This window comes from Piliocolobus tephrosceles, chromosome 11, assembly GCF_002776525.5.
Source record: "Piliocolobus tephrosceles isolate RC106 chromosome 11, ASM277652v3, whole genome shotgun sequence".
Lineage (NCBI taxonomy): Eukaryota > Metazoa > Chordata > Mammalia > Primates > Cercopithecidae > Piliocolobus > Piliocolobus tephrosceles.
The window spans coordinates 63,660,954-63,688,325 of record NC_045444.1 but is presented as its reverse complement, the minus strand read 5'-3'; the positions used below and the strand labels follow the sequence as shown (position 1 = coordinate 63,688,325).

The 27,372-nt window shown below is 40.0% G+C and overlaps 1 protein-coding gene and 1 long non-coding RNA gene across 5 annotated transcripts in view; one reads left to right on the top strand and one right to left on the bottom strand.

Moving 5' to 3' along the window:
* PDE11A (phosphodiesterase 11A) overlaps positions 1-27,372 on the top strand; it is a 514,093-nt gene that overhangs the window by 427,099 nt on the left and 59,622 nt on the right. For all 4 annotated transcript variants that reach the window (XM_023212325.2, XM_026454253.1, XM_023212327.2 and 1 more), the window contains 2 exons: positions 12,948-13,038; positions 16,732-16,832. In XM_023212325.2, coding sequence (XP_023068093.1) covers positions 12,948-13,038; positions 16,732-16,832 — 192 coding nt within the window. The remainder of the gene's footprint in view (positions 1-12,947; positions 13,039-16,731; positions 16,833-27,372) is intronic.
* The window catches only part of LOC111542772, a 55,762-nt gene that overhangs the window by 15,015 nt on the left and 13,375 nt on the right, over positions 1-27,372 (bottom strand). The window contains exons 2-4 of the long non-coding RNA XR_002731655.1: positions 15,601-15,743; positions 12,931-13,065; positions 11,400-11,660 (exon numbers count right to left, since the gene is read on the bottom strand). This is a non-coding gene — a long non-coding RNA (uncharacterized LOC111542772). The remainder of the gene's footprint in view (positions 1-11,399; positions 11,661-12,930; positions 13,066-15,600; positions 15,744-27,372) is intronic.

Genomic DNA, 27,372 nt, shown 5'->3' with positions numbered 1-27,372 from the left:
CCACTCTACCACTTATGCAGAAAGATGGGATAACTGTATTAGAATTGTGTCTGTAAAACAAGAGTGAGAGCCTTTTGGGTCCTTCCAAGAGTGAAGTGCACAATACTTATACTCAGATACCAATGGCCCCTCCCCAGAGAGAGAGCTGATGTATGGCACCAACAGAGGCTATCTTCTTGCTAGTTGATACCTTAGCTGTTGGGACCAAGAGTGCATACCTAATCAAAGCTGGACCAATCAGATTTTATCTCACAGGAATTTGGAGTTGGATTACTGTAATATTAAGACAGTTAGCTGCAGGGATCCAAGCTGCAGGCTCATGTAGATTTGGGAGCTGAGGCTGCCATTTGGGGAAAGCTATGATGACCACATACCAAGCAGATGAAAGAAACAAGAAAACCAGTCTACAAAGAGGAGAGAAGGATGGAGCTGATATTCAAAAAGAAGCAGAACAGATAGACTGTGTAACCTGAGAGAAAGACAGAGAAAAGCCAGGCTTGATCCCTGGCTCTTTCCATCCTTGTTCCTATTTCTAGGAGACCCAGCCATGCTTGTGATAATTGGGCTTCTTCAGAGTTCCTGGTATCATTCAATCAGCCTTCCTTTTAGTGAAGCTGGTTGTACTCCATTTCTGTTCTTTGCAACCACCACTTCCTGAGACAATGAGAACTACATTTTATTTATTGTTTACCGTGTCTTAAGCCCTTACTGACATCAACTTTGTAGAGTTGATATTTTTGTCTCCATTTTACAGGAGGAACTGAGCCTCAGGAAGGTAAGTAAACTTTCCCAAATCCATTCACGTGGTAGAGTGGAGCCTGGACCAGGGCTGTCTGTTTTCAGAAGCCATTCTTTAACCACGGTATCACACTCTGGTCCATGACTTTGTGACATCTATTTTGAGTTGTTGAGCTTCCAGTTTATTGGCTACCTTGCCAAATATGTGAGCTCTTGAACGAAAATACATTTTGACATCCAACAGTTCAGACATGAAGCCATAAAAATTATAAAACCAGACTAAAGCTTACTAGTCATGTTTTGCAGTACCTCAGTTTTACAAAAAAAAAAAAACAAAAACTGAGGTCCCCAAATCTCAGGTTGCTTGTATAAGACTGAACAGCATTCACACATATGAGTCACTAGTACTAGATTTCAGAGAGTTGTTTGCATCCTCACATCACATGATCAAATCTGCCTATTCCAAGGTAGTGTGATGCGTTTTCTCAAGACAATTAACTTGTACACAGTTTATCAGCTCATGGGATGTCAGGTGCACTGCACCTACTTTATGGAGTCACTTTTGCACTTAGGACACTTAATGCCACCATTGCCCAACCTCCGTTAAGATTTCCCTTGACAATGAATGCTGAAAGAGGCTTTTTAGCATCATGGTCAAGGAACTCCCTTTTTATTGATTAGAATGAGATTTATTCATTGAGGGTGCCATTGTTTAGAAAATCCCTTGCAAGAAACCTATCTTCTTTTCTTGCTTTTTATTTCCCAGTGAGTACTTTCTATATTCAAGGTACTATACTAGGCATTGTGGGAGAAACAAAGAGATATAGCAAACATCCCTTCTCTTAAAGTGCTCCCAGTCTAATTCTAGTCTTTCAAGTGATTTGAAAATGGGATTTAAATGCACCAATTATTATGCAGCAAAGTATATGCTACCTTTTTTTCATATATAAGGCTATAAAAAAACAGGAGACATTTAGCAAGGGACAAATTACTATATAAAATGCAAAATGCCTCTACAATAAAATGTGTGACTTTCGTTAGAGCACAATTTGATTTATTCTCTTAGCCTTTCTGATAAGTGAACCTTCGCATTTTCATATTTTGTTCTTAATTTTTAAGTATTGGAGTGCGTGCAATGAATGATCAATAAGTAGAGAGGGCAGCAATACCACAGTGCTTTGAAATTGCTCTGTTCACACCTCTCCCCTGTTTTCTCTAGGGACAGCGTTCCCCACTCATCCTTCTCTCTATTACAGCTGCCCCTGATGATTAAATATCAGTACCAAGCAGCTTTGTAGTATATTCTCCTAGGAGACTTCTTCTATTCATTTCTAGCATAATCTCTTCTACTCATTTCTTGGGAATGAAAACCCATCTTGCCGCTTTCGGCCAGGTCCCAGAAGTGAAATACTGGGGCACATTAATCTGCCATGACAGCCTAATCCCATTCCTCACCACCTCCCAACAACTCTCAATTTCCTAATTACCTTTCATAGTTTTCCTTTTTCAAGTTTCCTTTAAGTCACGGCTGCACACTGCCATTCAGTCTCTTTTTCAAAGAATATGCATATCTAGGGAAGTTATGAAGGTACATTTACATTTGCACACATTTTTGGTGCCTGTGCAAAGTACCAAATGCCTGTAGGGAAATTTCCACCTTGACTTTTCTTTTTAATAAGTTTCTCCTCATTCAGCTGCCAATCCAAAATGAAAAGCTTTAGTATGTTAAGATGATCTAATCAGTAATGCACATCGTGAATACTTGCATGTATAAAGGTATTTGTACTTATGAAATTTGGATTCTCTTCTCTTACTCTCTCCATACACCCTACATATATAAAATCATATTTTCACAACTAAAGGATGTGTGCCCCAAAGACACTTCTATGATGGATATACTTAGCACAGACAATTAAAATGAGGTGTGCTGTTAAAGTCAATTTTTTCCATATGCGATTGATCTCAGGGTTTTTTTTTTATATTTTTTATGAGAAAGTAGAAGCATACCTTTATAAGTGGAAGTATATTATGTGAGAGACATGACCTCTTTAAAAATGGTTTTACAATCAGCCGGGCGCGGTGGCTCACACCTGTAATCCCATCACTTTGGGAGGCCGAGGCAGGCGGATCTCTAAGTCAGGAGTTTGAGACCAGCCCGGCCAACATGGTGAAACCTTGCCTCTACTAAAGATACAAAAAATTAGCCAGGCGTGGTGGTGCATGCCTGTAATCCCAGCTACTTGGGAAGCTGAGGCAGGAGAATCACTTGAGCCCAGGAGGTGGAGGATGCAGTAAGCCGAGATCGTGCCATTGCACTCCAGCCTGGGCGACAGGGCAAGATTCCATCTAAAAAAAAAAAAAAAGGTTTCACGATCAATCAAAAGTAGATAATGCTACTTATTATGTTCCCCTCCCACAAAATCACAATGCATTTTCACATATTGCCGCCTCTAGAAAATCCTTACCATAAATAAACAGATCCACTTTTTAAAGCCCGCATTTTCCAAACTTATTTGGCTGTGGAACCCTTTTTACTTCTTCTCTTAATGCCATTTAACATTCAGAAGAACTAGTATTCTGTAGAATACTTCTTGATAAAGCTTATCTTCACAGATACGTTGTTTTTTTTTTTTTTTTTTTTTTTTGTTTTTTTTCCACTTATATCAAGACTGTAGACTTGGCTCTTGGTGGTCCCAGGAAGTTCCCAGTGTGTATCAGCAGATATAGGCAGCATTCCTAATAGGCCTTGGCCTGAGACAAAAGGCACTGAGGGGTTTGGCAGTCTAGAAAACCTGCCAGGGACCAAATCTGATAGTGTAAATAAGGGATCCATTTGGAAATGGAAGTATTCTTGCTTAGATGACTTTACTTTTAAAAAACCCCTCAAAGTTGAGTTAGTACCATGCTCCATTCTCTGAGGGCTAAGATGGCACCTTGCTTGCAGAAAAGTGAGAATTTTTAGTGCAAGGTTGATCAGAGAAAAATTCCTGACACAATTATAGGGGATTGTGAGCTTCCTGAAGGTCAGAACATGTCTTATTTCTCTTTGCATTCCACATGCCTGGGACCTAACATAATAATAGTTATCAATGCTTATTGGTTGAATGAATGATAGATGAATGAATGAATAACAAAGCCTCCCCACATTTTCATGGCATTAGTCTGGTTCAGTGGCAAAATCTACCTATTTTTTGTGATTGAATCAGTATCGTGTGATGCTGGGCAGAATGTAAGATGGAATTACAGAAGGGAACAAAGAGGGAATCTGATGAGGAAGATGCTCAAACCATAGACAGTGGCTGCCTTTGCACAAATACTGGGAGATAGAACACACCAGATCGGAAGCATATGGATATGGGGGAGAGGCCTCCATCCTATGTACAGAAAGGAGCAGTGCTTCAGAAGCCATGGTGTATTTGTTAAAAGGTGTTGTCGTTGTCCCCATCCCCACCCCCTTAAAGGAGAAAACATCTCCTTATTCACGGAAACAAAGAACATACAGAGTGACTTCTGAACATCTAGCTGATGCAACTTTTGTGCAGTCTGTTAATCCAACACTAATAAGGGAAGAGATAACATTTTGCATCTTGTACAAAAGATTCACACTAGTAAGTGAGGTGCATGTGAGCATGGCTGATTCATAGGAATGATCACATGAGTCAACCTGTGGTTAGCAATGATACTAATAGAATTCTGAATTAGATTTTGAAATCTTCTTTCTTTTTTTTTTTTTTTTTTTTATTATACTTTAAGTTCTAGGGTACATGTGCATAACGTGCAGGTTACATATGTATACATGTGCCATGTTGGTGTGCTGCACCCATCAACTCGTCAGCACCCATCAATTCATCATTTATATCAGGTATAACTCCCCAATGCAATCCCTCCCCCCTCCCCCCTCCCCATGATAGGCCCCAGTGTGTGTTGTTCCCCTTCCCGAGTCCAAGTGAGCTCATTGTTCAGTTCCCACCTATGAGTGAGAACATGCGGTGTTTGGTTTTCTCTTCTTGTGATAATTTGCTAAGAATGATGGTTTCCAGCTGCATCCATGTCTCTACAAAGGACGCAAACTCATCCTTTTTTATGGCTGCATAGTATTCCATGGTGTATATGTGCCACATTTTCTTAATCCAGTCTGTCACTGATGGACATTTGGGTTGATTCCAAGTCTTTGCTATTGTGAATAGTGCCGCAATAAACATACGTGTGCATGTGTCTTTGTAGTAGCATAATTTATAATCCTTTGGGTATATACCCAGTAGTGGGATGGCTGGGTCATATGGTACATCTAGTTCTAGATCCTTGAGGAATCGCCATACTGTTTTCCATAATGGTTGAACTAGTTTACAATCCCACCAACAGTGTAAAAGTGTTCCTATTTCTCCACATCCTCTCCAACACCTATTGTTTCCTGATTTTTTAATGATTGCCATTCTAACTGGTGTGAGATGGTATCTCATTGTGGTTTTGATTTGCATTTCTCTGATGGCCAGTGATGATGAGCATTTTTTCATGTGTCTGTTGGCTGTATGAATGTCTTCTTTTGAGAAATGTCTGTTCATATCCTTTCCCCACTTTTGGATGGGGTTGTTTGTTTTTTTCTTGTATATTTGTTTGAGTTCTTTGTAGATCCTGGAAATGAGCCCTTTGTCAGATGAGTAGATTGCAAAAATTTTCTCCCATTCTGTAGGTTGCCTGTTCACTCTGATGGTAGTTTCTTTTGCTGTGCAGAAGCTCTTTAGTTTAATGAGATCCCATTTGTCAATTTTGGCTTTTGCTGCCGTTGCTTTTGGTGTTTTAGACATGAAGTCCTTGCCCGTGCCTATGTCCTGAATGGTACTACCTAGATTTTCTTCTAGGGTTTTTATGGTATTAGGTCTAACATTTAAGTCTCTAATCCATCTTGAATTAATCTTCGTATAAGGAGTAAGGAAAGGATCCAGTTTCAGCTTTCTACTTATGGCTAGCCAATTTTCCCAGCACCATTTATTAAATAGGGAATCCTTTCCCCATTTCTTGTTTTTCTCAGGTTTGTCAAATATCAGATGGTTGTAGATGTGTGGCATTATTTCTGAAGGCTCCGTTCTGTTCCATTGGTCTATATCTCTGTTTTGGTACCAGTACCATGCTGTTTTGGTTACTGTAGCCTTGTAGGATAGTTTGAAGTCAGGTAGTGTGACGCCTCCGGCTTTGTCCTTTTGACTTAGGATTGTCTTGGCAATACGGGCTCTTTTTTGGTTCCATATGAACTTTAAAGCAGTTTTTTCCAATTCGGTGAAGAAACTCATTGGTAGCTTGATGGGGATGGCATTGAATCTATAAATAACCTTGGGCAGTATGGCCATTTTCACGATATTGATTCTTCCTATCCATGAGCATGGTATGTTCTTCCATTTGTTTGTGTCCTCTTTGATTTCACTGAGCAGTGGTTTGTAGTTCTCCTTGAAGAGGTCCTTTACATCCCTTGTAAGTTGGATTCCTAGGTATTTTATTCTCTTTGAAGCAATTGTGAATGGAAGTTCATTCCTGATTTGGCTCTCTGCTTGTCTGTTACTGGTGTATAAGAATGCTTGTGATTTTTGCACATTAATTTTGTATCCTGAGACTTTGCTGAAGTTGCTTATCAGCTTAAGAAGATTTTGGGCTGAGACGATGGGGTTTTCTAAATACACAATCATGTCATCTGCAAACAGGGACAATTTGACTTCCTCTTTTCCTAACTGAATACCCTTGATTTCTTTCTCTTGCCTGATTGCCCTAGCCAGAACTTCCAACACTATGTTGAATAGGAGTGGTGAGAGAGGGCATCCCTGTCTTGTGCCAGTTTTCAAAGGGAACTTTTCCAGTTTTTGCCCATTCAGTATGATATTAGCTGTGGGTTTGTCATAAATAGCTCTTATTATTTTGAGGTACGTTCCATCAATACCGAATTTGTTGAGCGTTTTTAGCATGAAGGGCTGTTGAATTTTGTCAAAAGCCTTTTCTGCATCTATTGAGATAATCATGTGGTTCTTGTCTTTGGTTCTGTTGATATGCTGGATTACGTTGATTGATTTGCGAATGTTGAACCAGCCTTGCATCCCAGGGATGAAGCCCACTTGATCATGGTGGATAAGCTTTTTGATGTGCTGCTGAATCCGGTTTGCCAGGATTTTATTGAGGATTTTTGCATCGATGTTCATCAGGGAGATTGGTCTAAAATTCTCTTTTTTCGTTGTGTCTCTGCCAGGCTTTGGTATCAGGATGATGCTGGCCTCATAAAATGAGTTAGGGAGGATTCCCTCTTTTTCTATTGATTGGAATAGTTTCAGAAGGAATGGTACCAGTTCCTCCTTGTACCTCTGATAGAATTCAGCTGTGAATCCATCTGGTCCTGGGCTTTTTTTGGTGGGCAGGCTATTAATTGTTGCCTCAATTTCAGAGGCTGCTATTGGTCTATTCAGGGATTCAACTTCTTCCTGGTTTAGTCTTGGAAGAGTGTACGCGTCCAGGAAATTATCCATTTCTTCTAGATTTTCTAGTTGATTTGCATAGAGGTGTTTATAGTATTCTCTGATGGTAGTTTGTATTTCTGTGGGGTCGGTGGTGATATCCCCTTTATCATTTTTTATTGCGTCTATTTGATTCCTCTCTCTTTTCTTCTTTATTAATCTTGCTAGCGGTCTGTCAATTTTGTTGATCTTTTCAAAAAACCAACTCCTGGATTCATTGATGTTTTGGAGGGTTTTTTGTGTCTCTATCTCCTTCAGTTCTGCTCTGATCTTAGTTATTTCTTGCCTTCTGCTAGCTTTTGAATGTGTTTGCTCTTGCCTCTCTAGTTCTTTTAATTGTGATGTTAAAGTGTCAATTTTAGATCTTTCCTGCTTTCTCTTGTGGGCACTTAGTGCTATAAATTTCCCTCTACATACTGCTTTAAATGTGTCCCAGAGATTCTGGTATGTTGTATCTTTGTTCTCGTTGGATTCAAAGAACATCTTTATTTCTGCTTTCATTTCGTTATGTACCCAGTAGTCATTCAGGAGCAGGTTGTTCAGTTTCCATGTAGTTGAGCGGTTTTGATTGAATTTCTTAGTCCTGAGTTCTAGTTTGATTGCACTGTGGTCAGAGAGACAGTTTGTTATAATTTCTGTTCTTTTACATTTGCTGAGGAGTGCTTTACTTCCAATTATGTGGTCAATTTTGGAATAAGTGTGATGTGGTGCTGAGAAGAATGTATATTCTGTTGACTTGGGGTGGAGAGTTCTATAGATGTCTATTAGGTCCGCTTGGTGCAGAGATGAGTTCAATTCCTGGATATCCTTGTTAACTTTCTGTCTCGTTGATCTGTCTAATGTTGACAGTGGAGTGTTGAAGTCTCCCATTATTATTGTATGGGAGTCTAAGTCTCTTTGTAAGTCTCTAAGGACTTGCTTTATGAATCTGGGTGCTCCTGTATTAGGTGCATATATATTTAGGATAGTTAGCTCTTCCTGTTGGATTGATCCCTTTACCATTATGTAATGGCCTTCTTTGTCTCTTGTGATCTTTGATGGTTTAAAGTCTGTTTTATCAGAGACTAGGATTGCAACCCCTGCTTTTTTTTGTTCTCCATTTGCTTGGTAGATCTTCCTCCATCCTTTTATTTTGAGCCTATGTATGTCTCTGCATGTGAGATGGGTCTCCTGAAGACAGCAGACTGATGGGTCTTGACTCTTTATCCAGTTTGCCAGTCTGTGTCTTTTAATTGGAGCATTTAGTCCATTTACATTTAAGGTTAATATTGTTATGTGTGATCTTGATCCTGCCATTATGATATTAACTGGTTATTTTGCTCATTAGTTGATGCAGTTTCTTCCTAGGCTCGATGGTCTTTACATTTTGGCATGTTTTTGCAGTGGCTGGTACCGGTTGTTCCTTTCCATGTTTAGTGCTTCCTTCAGGGTCTCTTGTAAGGCAGGCCTGGTGATGACAAAATCTCTAAGCATTTGCTTATCTGTAAAGAATTTTATTTCTCCTTCACTTATGAAACTTAGTTTGGCTGGATATGAAATTCTGGGTTTAAAATTCTTTTCTTTAAGAACGTTGAATATTGGCCCCCACTCTCTTCTGGCTTGTAGAGTTTCTGCTGAGAGATCTGCTGTCAGTCTGATGGGCTTCCCTTTGTGGGTAACCCGACCTTTCTCTCTGGCTGCCCTTAAGATTTTTTCCTTCATTTCAACTTTGGTGAATCTGGCAATTATGTGTCTTGGAGTTGCTCTTCTGGAGGAGTATCTTTGTGGCGTTCTCTGTATTTCCTGAATTTGAATGTTGGCCTGCCCTGCTAGGTTGGGGAAGTTCTCCTGGATGATATCCTGTAGAGTGTTTTCCAATTTGGTTCCATTTTCCCCCTCACTTTTAGGCACCCCAATCAGACGTAGATTTGGTCTTTTGACATAATCCCATACTTCTTGCAGGCTTTGTTCATTTCTTTTTCTTCTTTTTTCTTTTGGTTTCTCTTCTCGCTTCATTTCATTCATTTGATCCTCAATCGCTGATACTCTTTCTTCCAGTTGATCGAGTCGGTTACTGAAGCTTGTGCATTTGTCATGTATTTCTCATGACATGGTTTTCATCTCTGTCATTTCGTTTATGACCTTCTCTGCATTAATTAGTCTAGCTGTCAATTCTTCCACTTTTTTTTCAAGATTTTTAGTTTCTTTGCGCTGGGTACGTAATTCCTCCTTTAGCTCTGAGAGGTTTGATGGACTGAAGCCTTCTTCTCTCATCTCATCAAAATCATTCTCTGACCAGCTTTGATCCGTTGCTGGCGATGGGCTGTGCTCCTTTGCAGGAGGAGATGCGCTCTTATTTTTTGAATTTCCAGCTTTTCTGCCCTGCTTTTTCCCCATCTTTGTGGTTTTATCTGTCACTGGTCTTTGATGATGGTGACGTACTGATGGGGTTTAGATTTAGGTGTCCTTCCTGTTTGATAGGTTTCCTTCTGACTGTCAGGACCCTCAGCTATAGGTCTGTTGGAGATTGCTTGAGGTCCACTCCAGACCCTGTTTGCCTGGGTATCAGCAGCAGAGGTTGCAGAAGATAGAATATTGCTGAACAGCGAGTGCACCTGTCTGATTCTTGCTTTGGAAGCTTCCTCTCAGGGGTGTACTCCACCCTGTGAGGTGTGGGGTGTCAGACTGCCCCTAGTGGGGGATGTCTCCCAGTTAGGCTACTCAGGGGTCAGTGACTCACTTGAGCAGGCAGACTGCCCCTTCTCAGATCTCAACCTCCGTGTTGGGAGATCCCCTGCTCTCTTCAAAGCTGTCAGACAGAGTCGTTCGCGTTTCACAGGCTTCTACTCCTTTAGCTGAGCCCTGTCCCCAGAGGCGCAGTCTACAGAGACAGGCAGGTTTCCTTGAGCTGCTGTGAGCTCCACCCAGTTCCAGCTTCCCAGCGGCTTTAGTTACCTACTTAAGCCTCAGCGATGGCGGGCGCCCCTCCCCCAGCCTCGCTGCTGCCTTGCGGTTAGATTGCCGCAGACTGCTGTGTTAGCAAGGAGAGAGGCTCCGCGGGCGTGGGACCCTCCCGGCCAGGTGTGGGATACAATCTCCGGTGTGCCGGTGTTACAGCGCAGTATTGGGGTGGGAGTTACCCGATTTTCCAGGTGTTGTGTGTCTCAGTTCCCCTGGCTAGGAAAAGGGACTCCCTTCCCCCTCGCGCTTCCCAGGTGAGGCGATGCCTCGCCCTGCTTCAGCTCTCGCTGGTCGGGCTGCAGCAGCTGACCAGCACCGATTGTCCGGCACTCCCGAGTGAGATGACCCCAGTACCTCAGTTGAAAATGCAGAAATCGCCGGTCTTCTGTGTCGCTCGCGCTGGGAGTTGGAGACTGAAGCTGCTCCTATTCGGCCATCTTGCTCCGCCCGTCTGAAATCTTCTTTCATTGATAGCAACCAGCTTAGTAAAAATGGAGAATCAAATATCAGAAATGTATGTTATAATTATCATTTTCATTATGTAACAAGAAGCTTAAAAACTTGGATTCAAATCTGGAACTGGTACAAGCGAGCTGTGTGACCTTGGAAAAGTTACTTAACTTCTCTGAGCCCTGTTTTCCTCATGTGTAAATGAGAAAATAATACTTACAACATGGTCATTGTCAGGAATAAATGCTCTAATGTATTAAGTTGTTAATATATAGACTAGTGCATGGTAGATCCTTACTAACGGTGGCTTTTATTATTAATAATAATATTAGTGTTATAAAATATGCTAACACACTTATTATCAACCTCCCAACTTGGACTGTAGTCTCTCGACATAGTAACTAGTGTAAGCTGATTAGACAAGCAACCAGTATTTTTCAAAGCACTTACTCTACGCCAGGCTCTAGGATGTGATATGCACATAAGGCATTGCAGAATTTCAACAGCCAAGACAAAGGCATATAGCATACGTTTTGAAACACGTAACTTCATAGAAATGAACTCTATGTAAGACAAATAGTAACTAACATTAAATATTAATTTATCACTAAGGTTCGCCTAGCAAATTTTCACTTATTAAATGATATAAATTAAGGCAAGATTTCAAGAAATAGCACATACATGATTAAAATCTAATACCCTCCTTACTAAGCACCTTACTAAGAATAATAATAATTCCGATATTTTACACTATATTATATTCAATAATTCCTACTGAACCTAATCCTGCTGGAAGAGCTGACCACATGTTGGGAGAAGAATTGGGAGAGTCTTTCCAAGAATTGCAGGTCCCTTTACCCTTGAACCGATGGTGGTTTTGGGCTGCCTCCCACTGAAGCTGGAGGAAAGCTTGGGACCAAAAGTTTTCATGCTGCACTTAGATGCAGTCCTTGCTTCTCTCACTAGCAGGACACATTGTGTGCAGTCAATCTCCAGCATTTCCAAGTTAAGGCCAGATTGCCCTTTCAATGTTGAAGCCCCCTGCAATAAGCGAGAAAGAACAGAATGATCTAGCTGGATCTTTAACCTGAGTCCCATGGCTGCCTTTTACACTGTGGGCCTCTCTGGGATGTCTCTTGATTCTTAAGATGCTCTAGCTCCCATTTCTTAAACAGAGTTGGAAATAAACGTTTTTGAACTTTTTTTTCTTTTTTTCTTTTTTTTTTCTTTTTTTTTTTTTTTGAGATGGAGTCTCGCTCTGTCCCCCAGGCTGGAGTGCAATGGCATGATCTCGGCTCACTGCAACCTCTGCTTCCCAGTTTCGAGCACTTCTCCTGCCTCAGACTCCCAAGTAATGAACACTTTGCAGAACTGATATTGTTAAGGAATGGGTTGTTCTACATAAATGAAATTTACAGATAACTCAAAGTAATCCCTTTAAGTATCAATGAGTATTTTATTAATTTAAAATGGAAATAGTCATATGTGTTTTAATTATTGATTAATAATTAATATAGACTACAATCTACTACATGCTGGGAACTGTAATAGGCATTTTCAAATATTTTATTGTTCTCATAAATAACAGGTTAGGTAGGTAATATAATCTTAGAAAGAAACTGACTCTTAAAAAGGCCAAGTAACCGTCTGAAGCTACTACTTGGAGGAAGAGCTGAGATTTCACTCCAAATCCAGAGAACTTTTTGGAGTTCCACACTGAGATAGCATAGTGTGACTGTGGACTGGGAGGCCATAGTAGAAGGCTGTCAGCCTTTCATGTAGAGTAGATAAAATGCACTCTGCAGAATATTCACAAGGTCTTCTCCTACGGAAGGTCAAATATGCTTTGTATAAGACAGTTGTTCTGAACACTCAGAAGTCACAGAAGGTTTAGTTCATGAAGTGTTCCCTGATCCCCAGAGCCAGAAATTATGTCTTTTTTTCCTCAGAGCATCCATAGCACTTTGATTGGACCTGGAGCACATTTCTACACTGATTAGTATTTGCATTGTTTTATGTGCATTATTTTTACTTATTATCTCATCTCATCTTTCTTACTAATCTGTAAATTTCTTAGGGACAGAGACTGTGTCAAATTCATCGAATATCATTTGCAGCATCTAGCCTGATACATAGAAAGTTCTATGTATTAGGAAGTTTCTCTCACAGATGATTTCTTTCATAGATGAATGAACTACAAAAGCAGTTACCCGAGAATGTGTCTGCTCATGGTCCTTCGCCAAAAGCAAGAAAAGCAGTTTGATCCAAAAAGCTGGTGTGGGGGAACCATTGATAGGCCCTGCTCACTCACCCTCTGTCCTCTTTCAGGAGCGGTTCCGCCCTGGCCCAACTCTATGGAACCTCTGCTACCTTGGAGCATCACCATTTCAACCACGCCGTGATGATCCTTCAAAGTGAGGTACAGACCTGACGTTCTGCTTCTTTCCTTAACGGAAACCAAACAACTCTTTGTTTCCTCCCTCTCTTTTTTTGTGGTGCCACAGGTAGATACAAAGAAGTGGGAAAATTATTGCTAAGTCAACTTAATGGGCCTTAGTGGCTTTTTCTGTTCTTTTAGATGCCTGAGCAGGACCTTGCAGAATCTTCCTGAGCTGATTCACTTGGATTTCATTATTGGTTAGGAGGCTTTTCAGATTCACTTAGCAGGGTAACAGATATAGACTGCTTGTCACCAGAGCATGACCTGACCTTCCTCAAAGAATACAGAGCACTAAGGAGACAACTTGATCCAAATAGTGAGCAGCCCAACATTCCCATTTGGTGAAACGCTCAGTCATTTTAAGAGATGGTAGAAGCAAAAACAGGGGGAGAAAGTTACACTTTTATTAGCACAGTTGAGAAACTATACAACTTAAAAGAACTTAAAATTGCTGGTGGGACCAGTTAGGAAGTGAGAACTGCAGCTAAACTTAAGACCCAGGACTAATGCCATATGCCTGATTTTGCTTCATGTGGCAATGCAGGAGTTAGAAGTAGTTGGAATTTTATACTTTTAGCCCTCTGCAGAGAAAAACAGAAACCACTAACTGACTCTGGCTGCGGCATCTGAGTTTTAAATTGCCAGGAAAGGATCTGTTTAATTTTCTGCAAGCGTACAGACTTTTTTTTTTTTTTTTTTTTTTTTTGAGGCCAGGGAGGGATCATCTGTTCCCCATTATTTGTCAGTTCTCTAGCTGTGCCATTAATTATTATTATTATCATCATTAAGGCCCTGCTTCGCTGGAATGGCATCATTAAATATGGAGGTTTTTTTCCTCCAGCCTATCTTGAGAAAGCATGTCTTTTGCAATATCATGGAGGCCTTCGACCCCATAAAGGAGAGTCGGCAGTCCGGAACCTGAATGCAGGCTGCAAAAGGGAAAACCTCCTGGAAATGATATATTTTCAGTTGGGAATGAAACACCAAGAGTTAGGCTCTCAGTAACTGGCAGAAGCCAGCATCCTGGCCTCTGTGGCTATGGAATTGTCCTCCAAAAGCAGTGTCTTAGCTGAGAACTATGGAAGAACTTTGGTTCAAACTATCTTTTCTGTACTGGTAAAGGTGGTGAGTATACACCTCTGACAAACCACCACCTTTGTAATAACAAGTATTATAAACAGGATATCAGGTTTTCTCAGGGAAACAAACCCCACTCACTCAGAATTTGTGTTCATGCAAACAAAACACATTGGCCGTCCTTCACCCTGGGGTTCCCTGTGAAGAACAGAGACTATCAATGACGGAAGCATGCCCTGTCCCAGCACTGCCTCCAGTCCCCTGTGGTCCTGCCCATCAGAAAGGCAGAAATGCAGGTGCTATTATTGTTCCACTTTCCAAATGAGCTCTGGTGCAGAGAAGTTAGATGGCTTGAGGAAGTTTGCCCAGAACTTTCTTCCTCCACATCTGTATGTCTTTCCATTAACACCACACTCACCACCTCCCTAAACAAAGAATAGACGCAGTATTTCAGGGAGACTCAAATCTACTTCAGGGACCAAAACGTTAAGGCACTGTAGAAGACTAATTTGCATATAAACAATATAGTGATTGCAAATTAACTTTTTAAAAAAATTAAAGCTGATCTGGCTAGCACTGTCACTCTTAGCTATAAATGGCGTTAGTGATTATATGTCCTTCAAAGTACAGTCACATGCAACATATTTTGGTCAACAAGAGACCACATTGGTATGACAGTGGTCCCATGAGATTATAATACAGTATTTTTACTGTACCTTTTCATGTTTAAATAGGTTTAGATATACAAATACCAACCATTGTGTTACACTTGCCCACAGTATTACAGGCAGTAACATGACGTATGGGTGTGTAGCCTAGGAGCAATAGGCTATCGCATACGGCCTGGGTATGGAGTAGGCTGTACCATCTAGTTTTGTGTAAGTGCACTCTATGGTGTTCACACAATGAGGCAGTCACCTAACAATGTATTTCTTGGAATGTACCCCACTGTTACGTGATACATGATTGTAATAAAATGCACATCCTCATAAAATAATCCACATCCTCAAATTCAGACCAGATTTCTCCATATCTCAGTGTTAACTTTTACTGTAACTTGCTCTTAAAGGCTGTGTTTCTTTGGGAGATTCTGGGTGTGTGACTGGACCCATGTGACTGCTTTTCCATAGCTTCCTACCACTTTTTCCCTGGCCCCAGAACACTTGCCTGTGATTGATCATTGGGTAATGCACAGGCAAAAAAACCTGGGCAGAATTATGGTGCAGCATTCCTTTTGTTATTTGTCTTCTTCTTAATGACTGAATTAAGGGTCCAAAGAGCTCATTTGAAAATTATTATTAATATTGGACCTGGTCCCAGGTAGAACCAATATACTCTAGTCTTTAAGGAGTGGCGGGTTCACCCAATGAAATAAATTAACTCGGGGAAACAGATTATCATCTGGTGCCTGGTAAGAGATAATTTGCTAATTGATATCCCAGCTCCCTGAAATAATTAATTTACCTCTCATTGGAGAATGGTTCATTCTCGGGCAGTTATTCCACCACTTTCCTTCTCCAGCATCTTCTGGCTCTCAACACGAGATTTAAAACTGGTCCAGTTCCCAGGCCATATGCTCATGAGTTCATATTTCACACTAAGAAAACCTGAAAAATGAAAAGTCCTGACTTTAAAAACAAACTAAGTGAATTGTTGGTCTGTACGGGTTTTTCACTTTACTAAAGACAAATGTTTTAGCCTAAGTGTAGCTAACACAAATGTTGATGAAAACAAGGGTACCTGTCAAAGGTATGAAGATAAAGATGTCATCCCAACTTTACTTAGGTAAATGTCATTTTAGAGTCCCACTGTGCCAAGAACAATGTCTTATACATCCTAGCTATTCAGTAATTATTCATATTCACCATCCTGAATTTAGCCTGCCACACACTTCATCAAAGTGCAACTTAATGGTGGGAGGCAGGGTTCCTCCGGTTCAGCAGCAGTGATATGTTGGGCCAGGTAAATCTTTGTTGTGGGGGTCTCCTGTGCATCATGGATGTGTAGCAGCATCCCTGGCCACTACTGCTAGATGCCAGTGGCACTCCAGCCAGTGTGACAATCAAAAATATCACTAGACCTTGCTGAAGTTCCCCATTGTCGAAATCGCCCCCAGTTGAGAACCACTGTTCTAATGGCTTTTTATTTTTCTTAAACTCATTTGTTGCCATAGCACATGTTCCCAAAATGCCAGCTTAAACCTTTACTGGTAGTGAAAATAGCATTTATTTTAGGGGGAGAAATGTTCCCAAATGTTTCACAAACTCCTCCTCTAAGTAATTCCATAGGAAATGGGTAGTCAGATGGAATTGTGGCCACAACATATTCACAGTAAGATAAGTTCCAACAATTTCAGATTTTCCCTTCGAGACTAAGTACATAACAAAGTGTCCCTTGTTAGACTTTCTCAAAAATGACTGTGCATTCTGGCTAAGCTATGTTTGCCGGGAATCTGTTTATATTTATGCAAAATTTCACTATGCTTTTTAAAAAGTGATTTTTTAATGTTCCCAGACTTTTTTTAATAGAGGAAAAACATGTAATCAACAACCACAGATTTAATGTCCTTTGTGACTTCTTACTTTCTCATTACAGGGTCACAATATCTTTGCTAACCTGTCCTCCAAGGAATATAGTGACCTTATGCAGCTTTTGAAGCAGTCAATATTGGCAACAGACCTCACGCTGTACTTTGAGTAGGTATTGGCATTTGATCTGTTTGACAAATGGATATCTAAAGTTGCATCCTGTAATTAATCTCCAGTTCTACACTAGAGGTTACCTGGTTATTCTAGCATTGATAGCAATGTGTAAATGAGCTAAATTTTTTGTTGTTGTTGTTTCTCTCTCATATAAATGAAGTCCATTAAAGTGGTGTATATAACCAAGAGAATCAAGGCAGGCTATATTCACAAGATTTCTATTTTTCTTCTGTTTTATGAGCCTTGTTTGACACACAACTCTGAAACTAAGTGATGGCCATTTTTATCTTAGATATAACTAATATTGCTATTTAAGACTGTTAATTTCTGGTCAGCTGTATAATGGCATTGATAATGAAGATGAAAAATATTCAGTGATGGAAAATTAACTAGCAATCCAACAGTTCGTTCCTTGATTCTTTTCTATCTCTTTCTTAGAAGAGCTTTCTCTCCTTTTCACCAAAGTTCGGGCCTTTCTCTGAGCTGGAAATTGCACCCTCCCATTTTCAGTGGGACCTGCTTTAACAGGTGTCACCTCTTTTAGCAGCCTGGAAATGTCTTCCACCACTCATTTGCACTGTTTTCTCTTATCTTAAAGACTAAACCATGTCACTCCCTTAAAAAAATTATTTCATTTGACCCCATGGAGATCTTTAATTGCTTTTCTATTTACCTTTCTTTTACTGTCTACCTTTTTAAATAAACAGAGCACATTTAGTACCTCTATTTTCCTAACAACCATTTACACCATGAAGAGCAGAGTCCATCTCCGCACTCTATCAAAATTGTACTCTCAGAGGTCACCAAAGACATTTCTCTCCTCAAATTCAATGGCCTGTACTCATTTCTGATAGTTACCATCTGCTTTGAGATATCTGAAGGTTTAATGGGTTGTTATCAATTTCTACTCTCCTTGCTTCCCCAGTCTCCAGCTGCCTTTCTCTCTTCTTTTCTAGATCCTTGGCAGGTTTCTTTCCTCCTTGCTCCTGTGTATAAGCTCTTGAACCATGTTCTTCTTTCTCTACTCAGATCACTCTCCTGGCCTCATTTCTATGTTACCTCTATTTATGTTATGACCTGTGTGTAGAAGACTCTGAAATTCTTTGCTGTAACCCTCCCTCACACCATAGACCTGTATCTCCAACTTCCATCTCAAAAACCTTCAGTATCCTCATTGCTTTCAAAGTAAGTTCTAAACTTGGTTTGACTTTCAAGACCCTCTATAATCTGCCCCCAACCTTTTCTCATTCTTACCTTCCACTTCTCCCCTACATGACTGGTCTACGTCAACCAGACTAGTCTACGCAGCACCCTTTGGAACACCGTATGTAACGTTCCCTGTGCCCTCACTGTATCACCATTCCCACATGGAATCCTGTTCCTCTACTCCCCATCTTCCTGACTGACCATACTTTAGGATCGCTCTCTTCTATCACTTCTTCTAGGAAGTCTTGTGTCACTCGCTTTGAAATGACTCCCTTTGAAAAGCACTGTGGCATTGCATCAGTTAGAATTAGGTTCAATTGTAAGGGATGTTCAAAGCTTAAGACACTAAAAGCTCAAAGAGATTGCTAGGAAGTCACTCTATAGAATGCTCAGTACCCAGTAAGTCCTCTGCTAACACAGCCAGGTCACTCCCTTTATTCTACCTTTAGAAGGCCAGAAATTTATCCTCTGGAGAAACAAAATGAAGAGCTCTGAACTGAGGAGAAGTACAGGGTGGGAATGAGATACAGTGCTCAGAAGAAGGGATTAAGTTAAATGGAACCAGTCTCTGGATTGAAAACCTATAGTCCATAGCCAAGCACTTAGAAGCTAGGAGTCTATAAGCCACACACCCAGGGTTGTTAGATTTAGCAAGCAGAAGTGCAGAAAGTCCAGTTACATTTAAATTTCAGATAAACAATAAATTGCTTTTTAGAATAGACAGATGTCCCATGAAACATCTGGGACATATTTATACTAAAAATTATTTTTTGTATATTTCAGAATAGCTACAAGAGAGGACTTGAAATGTTCCTAACAAATAGAAATGATAAATATTCAAGGTGACGGATATCCTAAATACCCTGACTTGATCATGGCACATTCTGTGCATGTAACAAAATGTCATATGTACCCAATAAATACACATAAATATTATGTATCGATACAAAATTTTAAAAATAATTATTTTTTATCTGAAACTCAAGTTATTTTATCTAGCAACTGTACCCCTCCCCACCACACACAACTCCTATTTAGCTTTTTAATGCCTTACTATTACACGCGGAAAAGCAAGAATCACAGAACATTTTATCAGCATCCAATATGAAAGACAGAGGCCAAAACAAACAGAAAAAAAAAATGAAATTCAGAGAAAACAGGGAGAGGAAGAAAACAAAAAAAGCTAAAAACTGGTGTTGGTATTCTCAGAGAGCTAAGATATTGCATCCATGAAACAAGAACAGGATGCTTTTTAAAAATAACAATAGGAGCAACTATGAAAAAGAAAGCACTTACGAAAATTAAGAACATGGTAGCCAAAATAAAAAAATGAAATGAAAGCACTAGGAAACACAGGTCAAGGACAAAAGCCAGCAAAGTGGAAAACACTGCTATATTTCATTATATCTATTTTAGTACTATTTGATTTGTTAACTATGTTCATGTATTACTTTGATAAATATAATTTTTAATTATTTTAAAATATATACTTAAAAATTAAAATCCCAGCTGTGCCACTAATTAGCTATGTGTCACCAGATAAATTATTTATTTCTCTAAGCCTTTCTTTTAAGTATAAAATAGAGATAACAGTACCTATGTCATGTCTTAGAAATGGTGACATCTACAACCTCATTTGCTTTATAACCTATTTATTTTTCATGTTTTGTGGCCCTTTGGTTGACTTAAATGTCGTGATCTTTCATCTGTTTTCTGGATTAATGCTCCTTGATTTGGGATTTATGGAAAGTCTGTATCCTTTTAATGTTTTATTGTCTGTCCCTGACACTTGCAGGATCTTGTGTTATTTTTCTCAAAGTAGAAGCATTCTCCCAAGCCATGTTTCCAAGTAACTTCTAAAGAGAGAGAAAAAAACCCTCAACACTCAAAGTCCATTTATCAAGCCCTGTTAGGGATTTGACGAATCACTGAGTGACCGCTGGGATGCAGTCAACGAAGTTGGTTGCAACTCGTTTTCTCATTACTCTGTTCTTATCTTAATGCTGCAGCCCCTGCTAATGTTTGCTGACTCCCAGAGAAGCTGGCTTGTTCTCTTTTCGTCAGCGTTATTGTTTTTTGAGGTTCTTAATAGCTGCCCATTCTCTAATCTAGACTTTCAGAGGATTGATTCACTTGCCTGTCTAAAGTTGCATTCAAATATTGCCATATTTTTAGCCAGAACAATCCCTAGGGTTATAATGAGGGGGAAAGCAGCTACTACAAACTGTCACCCAGAAGTTTTTATTTAATAAATGTGCAATTGTGGAATCGGAAGGATCATAGAAATGATGCAATCCAATTTATCTCCTTTTTTGCTGATCAGGCACAGAGGTCCAAATGGTTAAATAGCGTAGCTTAGGTCACATAACTCATTGGTAAAACTGGAACCCACACTTCCTCTTTCAGGGCTTTTTCTTCAATCACCATGGTCCCCTCTCTAATGGAAGAATCAAGAAAGAATTGTCATTTTAATTGGGGATATATTACGTGATAATGTTGACCCTTTCCAGGTGTTCTGTAATCAGTTTAAACACCAGCTTGGGGTCCCCGTGTCCTCTCCCAAAGCAAAGTTGGAGATAAAGGCTTGCATTCAGGTAGTTTAGTTTTGGAAATGACACCAAGAATAAGAGTGAGGGGCTGGGACAGTGAAATGGGGAAGGAGGGAAGCCAGTGAAAGGAAGGCCACATTTCTTTGCTGTTCACCACTATGGTCAACCAGTCTTGACCTGCAGGGACCATCTGAAAAGTCTCATACTTTGCACTTCAAAATTGTCCACCACCCACCATCCTCATCAACGAAATGTCGATCTGTGGGATGTTAACTCTCATGTACTTCCAGGTTGTGTGTGCCTGATGACTGGGCATTCCTGCAGCCATCTCATCCCCGGTCCCACACATGAAGCCAGAGCAGTGCCAGGACAGAAAGTATGTGATCCGCAGGACCGCTGAGGCACTGCGTGTAGCAGCAATGGCAGGAGAGGGGCGGGTGGGCCAAGAGGATATGAGGTCCCCCGTACAACTAGTTTCTGGAAGTCTGGATTATTGTTGGTTCTTCTGCCCTGGCTACTCAACTCAATATTCATAATACAGTTGAAGAAACCAAAAAGGAAGCTCACTGCTTTCCTCTCCTAGAGGGAGAAAGTCACTCTAGGAAAGGGCCAGGCTGGGCAAGGTAGAGCCCTGCCTTTTGGAGACAGGTTTCTGACTCATTCCTACAGGCAAGATTTCTTGCCATGCTCTAAAAGGAAAAAAATATATAAGATTCACAGAAATGTGGAAAGGCTCTCAAAACATCCACAAAAACTTATGACTTTAATTTCTAAAGACCTTGTGTGTCCTTGGGAGTCTGTGTCATTCAAATGGCATATGAAAGCAAAATTCACAAGATTAAAATACAAAAACAAACAAAATCCTTAATGTGAATTTCTGAGTTTCACAACCTGAGTCTGGGGTTAATGATTCATTCTGATTTTCCAACTCACTGAAAACGCTTTCCAGTTACTGCTGAGCGACTTTCTGAAACCGATTTCTGTGCCTGTTTCTGAGTCCCTGCAGTGAATAAGGCTTTGATAGTTAAGTAGTAATTTCACCAGCTTTGAGAGTCAGATCTCTCTTTGCCTCAGTTTCCTTGTCAGCAACAGGGGTATAGGTGTATCATCCATTTTAATCTCCTAGGATCCTTGTGGCAGTGAAAAGAGATTAATTTTATGAAAGAGCTTTGACAATGTAAAGTACCTTATAAAAAAAGGAATCACTCAGCCAGAAAACTTAATAAAATATGCACCATAAAAGATGATGCTTGTTGGAGTGGGCAGAGAGATCTAAAATTACAAATGTTATAACTTCAAAGGGATGGTACAAATGTCCTGTACTATTTATCTGCATGTATATCTACAAAGATGACCTATGTACCTTCCACTATTAATAATAAAAACAACAACTAATATTTTTTGAGTGCTTACTTAGGACCTTTATATATACGTTATGACATTCAACAGTGAAAGCAGTCCTATTAAAATAGGCACTATTATTAATGTCAACCTAAAAGAAAGAAGCTGTGGCAAAATTAATATAAGTAGGGAGTTTATTTGGGCCAAGATTGAGGACTGCAAGCCAGGAGGATGGATTCAAGTTGCCCTGAACATACAGTCCAATTAGCAGCAGCTACAAGTGGATTTTCAAAAGGAAAGAAAAGACAATTCTTGCATTGTCTACCAAGAATTTACATTAACATAACATAAGCTATTGATTGGCTTTGTTACATTGTCTCTTGTATCACAAATTCTAGGAACATGAAGATAGTGGGTGAGGCAGCTAGTCAGAAACAAAATGACTTTCAACAGTGGCCCCCAAGCATGGGTTAGGGGAGTGGGGAGCGTGACTGAAGTCCCATACTCATGACTCTCTGGGCCTGCAAGGAGCTCAGACTGCTCTGAGCTGTTTTTTCTTAACCCCACAGTACACATGAGGAAACAGGTTTGGAGTGATTCAGTAAATTGCTCACAATATTAAATAGTACATCTGGAATTTGAACCAAGTAGTTAGACTCCAAAATGTTCTTAGTTACTCTGCAGTTATATAATAGTCCGAGAGTACTCAAGGGGAAACTGGGGCCAATCCAGGAAATATTTGGGCATTAGAAACATCATAAATTTGAGGCTGTAAATGTCTAAAGCTAGTTCCAAACACACTTCATGTCAGCATGCTAAGTGTTAGCAATTCAACTAATGCCAGGCCCCACCACTGGGATTGCAGGGTGGGTGTGGAGGCTCCAGGTCAGTGGTGTGCGGTACCCAATCTGGTGGGGCTAAGACTGCAATTAGAGACTTCTTGTCTGCAGTTGAGCTAAGCTGGTGCACCAGGGGTTGAAAATTCTTCAGCTTTAATCCAGTCACAGGGGTTGTTGCTATTGGGTAGCAATAAACAGTTTAACATTGATCCTCAACAGGCTGTGATTACATAACACTATATCTCATCCTCTAGGTGCCTGCTCCATGCCCAGCACCATTCTAGGCATTACAGTATCTTCCTGTATCAGCACTGAAATGGAAGCTCCATGAATGCAGACACCTTACTCTTCAGCTCACTCTTGGAACCCACAAAACCTGACACACTGCCTGACATAATGAGTTCTCAAAATAACTTTTTGATACTGAATTATCATATCAATGTGCAAAGTAGATATTATTAGCCCCATCTGATAAATAGGGAACACTGGGCTTAAAGAGGTTGAGTAATTTGTCCAAAGTCACTAAGTTGTCTGTGATGAGTTCTCCATGACACAAAGCCTCAGACCATGATTTAAGCCAATAATTTTCCAATAATTCAGATATTATAAATCCACTTGGGTGCTCAATGCTTTTAAGATTCGTTTCCTAAAGTAATCAGACTTATCTTCTAATTGAAAATTTGCCACTTCTCTTTGCGATTGTGGTTTGACTGAGCTGACTGCTAGGGCCCTGTGGTCTCTAATCTTCCGCCATTTTCAACATCTAGAGCAATTATGGAAAATGCCCAGTCTGATGGTTTCTTTGTATTTGTCTTTCCAGAGGGATGCAGTGAATAGCATTTCTCAAAAGCATCTAATGATGACAGAAAAATGCACTAAACTATTTTAAATTGTTCAATGTGATAGTTTGGCCATTCTTTTAAAAATTAGGTTAATATCTAGACAATTCATTTTAAAAAATTACAGTGGGAACTCAACAAATGTTTCTACTGCTAGGCAGACATTCATTCATCATTCAACAAATATTTATTAAAAGCCAACTGTGTTCAGTGTTCTCAACTTCCACAGTTGCCTGCAGTCAACCAACCCCATATTGGAAAGGATGAAAGCAAACTGATAGTAATAAGGTGTTAATAACTGGTAGAACTTAAGCCATTACTCTATCCCAAACATTATTATATTTTAACAGAGCCTGATGACTTAACTAATTAAAATTATATATTATTATAACATTAGGACAGCAGCCTCTGTAATAGGTTGATGGAGGAAGTATTTTGGTATTTCTTGACATATTTCAAGGCATTTTTCCATATAGTCATTCCATATCCCCATCCACATGATATCACAACTGACTAAAAAATGAGAAATGTATCCAACTAGCACTTCTTAATGGTTTCTCTGTGCCAGGCACTGTGCTAGTTGCTGGGAATGTACAAACAGATAGGACATGGCTCTTACCTTCAGGCACTCAGAGCCCAGTGGGGAAGAGAGAGGGCAGCAACACCCAGCAGCGAAGGGCTGTGTCAGAGTGAATGCAGGAGCAGCTGGAGTGCGCCCCGTCAAGCCATGGCTTACACAGTTTCTTTGCCTGGTGATTGTGGTTTGACTGAACTGACTGCTAGGGCCCTGTGGTCTCTAATCTTCCGCCATTTTCAACATCTAGAGTAATCCTTATCTTTCTACTTCCTGAATTTTGCCAGTTTTATTTGCGCCATCAACAACAGCACAGCATCAAACAGGTCATTTCACTCAGGTTCTTGGCGGGCCCTTGTATTATCAGTGCTAGTCTAAAGCAGGGAGAAAATTCACTTCAAAATTAAATAGAACACTTTTTTTCTTTAGTCATAATAACTGGAGTTAACATCTGTATATTAATTTTCTATTCTTCTCCAATGTTTGTATGCAAAAAAAAGTCCAGAAATCTCTCTAGAATCTGCATGTAACAATTAATTGCAGATGTGTGATTTGCCTGTTGAGCAAGATGTAAGAAGACCAAAAGCACCAACTAACCCCATCCACACATCCGCACACCCTGCAACCCCTGCTTGACAACTCTGGAGTTAAAATTCAGGAGAGTTATGGGCCGGGCACAGTGGCTCATGCCTGTAATCCCAGCACTTTGGGAGAACAAGGCAGGTAGATCAACTGAGGTCGGGAGTTCGAGACCAGCCTGACCAACATGGAGAAACCCCCGTCTCTACTAAAAATACAAAATTAGTTGGGCGTGGTGGTGCATACCTGTAATTCCAGCTACACGGCAGGCTGAGGCAGGAGAATCTCTTGAACCTGGGAGGCGGAGGTTGTGGTGAGCCGAGATTTCGCCATTGCACTTCAGCCTAGGCAACAAGAGTGAAACTCTGTCTAAAAAAAAAAAAAAGAAAGAAAGAAAGAAATTGAGGAGAGTTACAGTGATGATTTGCCACCTCAGCAGTAACACCTTCCTGAAGTTTATGGACTTTTAGTAGATTCGAAGGAGTTAGATGAATAGATAGATAAAGAATATGTATACATAAGTACATGTATAGATACATAAATTTGCAAAAAAATTCATGATTAAAATGTACACAGAAATGGTGATTTCTCATTTTACAAATAAAAGATGCCTTGCAGATAAATTACAAACCAGAAAGATTTTCAGTGTGGTGATGGGTGACTGGTAACCAGTCTTAGAATTATTTTTGAAAGTAATTTTAGCAGTTCTGTTCAAATGATGCTTTTTTAAAGACTGCTATTTTTCTGAGTGGAATATATGTCAGGAGAGCAGGATAAAAGCCTAATAAAAACATATCTGATTATAAATGAGATTTTCCAGTAAGTTGCTTTCACTAGCTGAGGTACTTACCATTGTCCTTGACAACCAAGGTTCCCCATGATCTGTGTGAGAAGTTAATGATACAGTTCCTAATGACAAAGAAGTCTGGATCCAGCGAGTGTTGTATAATTTTGTGGATTTTCAAATATTCTTTTTAGCAGTCTCATGCTTCTAAAAATGCCCCTGTTTCTAACAGTTTCACATTATGTTCATGCTGTTTACTCTGTTTAATCTATATACACATATACACTTAGATGCTAACAGAACAGCTGTATGGGCAAACTTGTTCCCAAAAGCACAGTGAATTTCACCTTGTTACTTTGTAATGATTATTACTAGGGAGAAGGTCAGAAATACATCACCTGGAGCTGTGAACCACCAACCTGGCCCAGGCCATCTGCAGTTTTTCTTTGGAGCACCCTCTTATTGATGATGGAAAGAGCCCTGTCTATGTCTGCCTTGATACTTGGTATTGCCTTGGTACAGCAGCCTGTGATGCTGTTACATCACATGAGGGCTGCTGGCCCCACTGTCCATACACTTACAACATGAAAAGCTATCTGGCCCAAAGGTTTATGCTACACATAGTTTACAAAGATTATCTCAGAGGGCAGAACTAGAAGGCTGGAGACTTGTAATCTACCTAGATCTTCCTGTAACTGCCCTGGAATCCTGGACAAGTCACTTCACCTTCCTTCACCTTGAGTTTCCTCACCTATAAAATGAGAGAATTAATATGAGATTTTTCTCAAAAGTTCCATACAGCCCTACCAGTCTAAAACTATAATGAAAACTCAAACATAGAAAATAAGTCATTCTATGACCCAGCACTTTCACATATACATGTACATATTCATATGCATAGAGAGAGACAGAACTCACACAAATTCACAAGGAAACATGTATGTAATAGCAAGAAATATTGGAAATAATATAAATTTTCATCATCCAGGAAATGGGTAAATAGACAGTGCTATAATAATAGATGGAAATAGCATACATCAGTGTGAAGGAATGGCCTAGAATTATATATAACAACATGGGTGACTCTTACAAGCATTGAATGGAAAAAGCAAGTTGCCAGAGAATGCATACACTGTGATGACATTATTTGTATAAACTTTTAAAACATGTAGAGCAATATTATATATAATTTGCCTAGTAAAATTATAAGGATATATGTGATGATGCTTTATACAAAATTTAGAAAATGGTCATTGTATGGTGGGTGGGAAGAAGACAGAAGCAACAGTTGGGAGGTGCACAGGGCCTCAACAGGACTGACAGGGCTTTGTTTCTAGGCAGGGAGGTAGATGGAGACTCTATGTGTGTCCATTGTGTAATTTTTATACCTTTTAAATTTATTAAATATGTACAATAAATTTATTACATGATCTTGCCATATCATCACTTCAAAATCCTTTTTGTAGCCTTGTGAAAATGATTAACTCTATCTCCTGATCTTTCAAGAAGGATTTTTTTCAGGAACTTTAAAAAAATTTAAATGTGACCAGGCGTGATGGCTCATGCCTGTAATCCCAACACTCTAGGAGGCCAAGGTGGGTGGATCGCCTGAGGTCAGGAGTTCGAGATCAGCCTGGCCAACATAGCGAAACCCCATCTCTACTAAAAATTTAAAAAAATTAGCTGGGTATGGTGGTGGCCACCTGTAATCCCAACTACTTGGGAGGCTGAGGCAGGAGAATCCCTTGAACCCAGGAGGCAGAGGTTGCGGTAAGCCAAGATCACACCATTACATTCCAGCCTGGGCAACAAGAACAAAACTC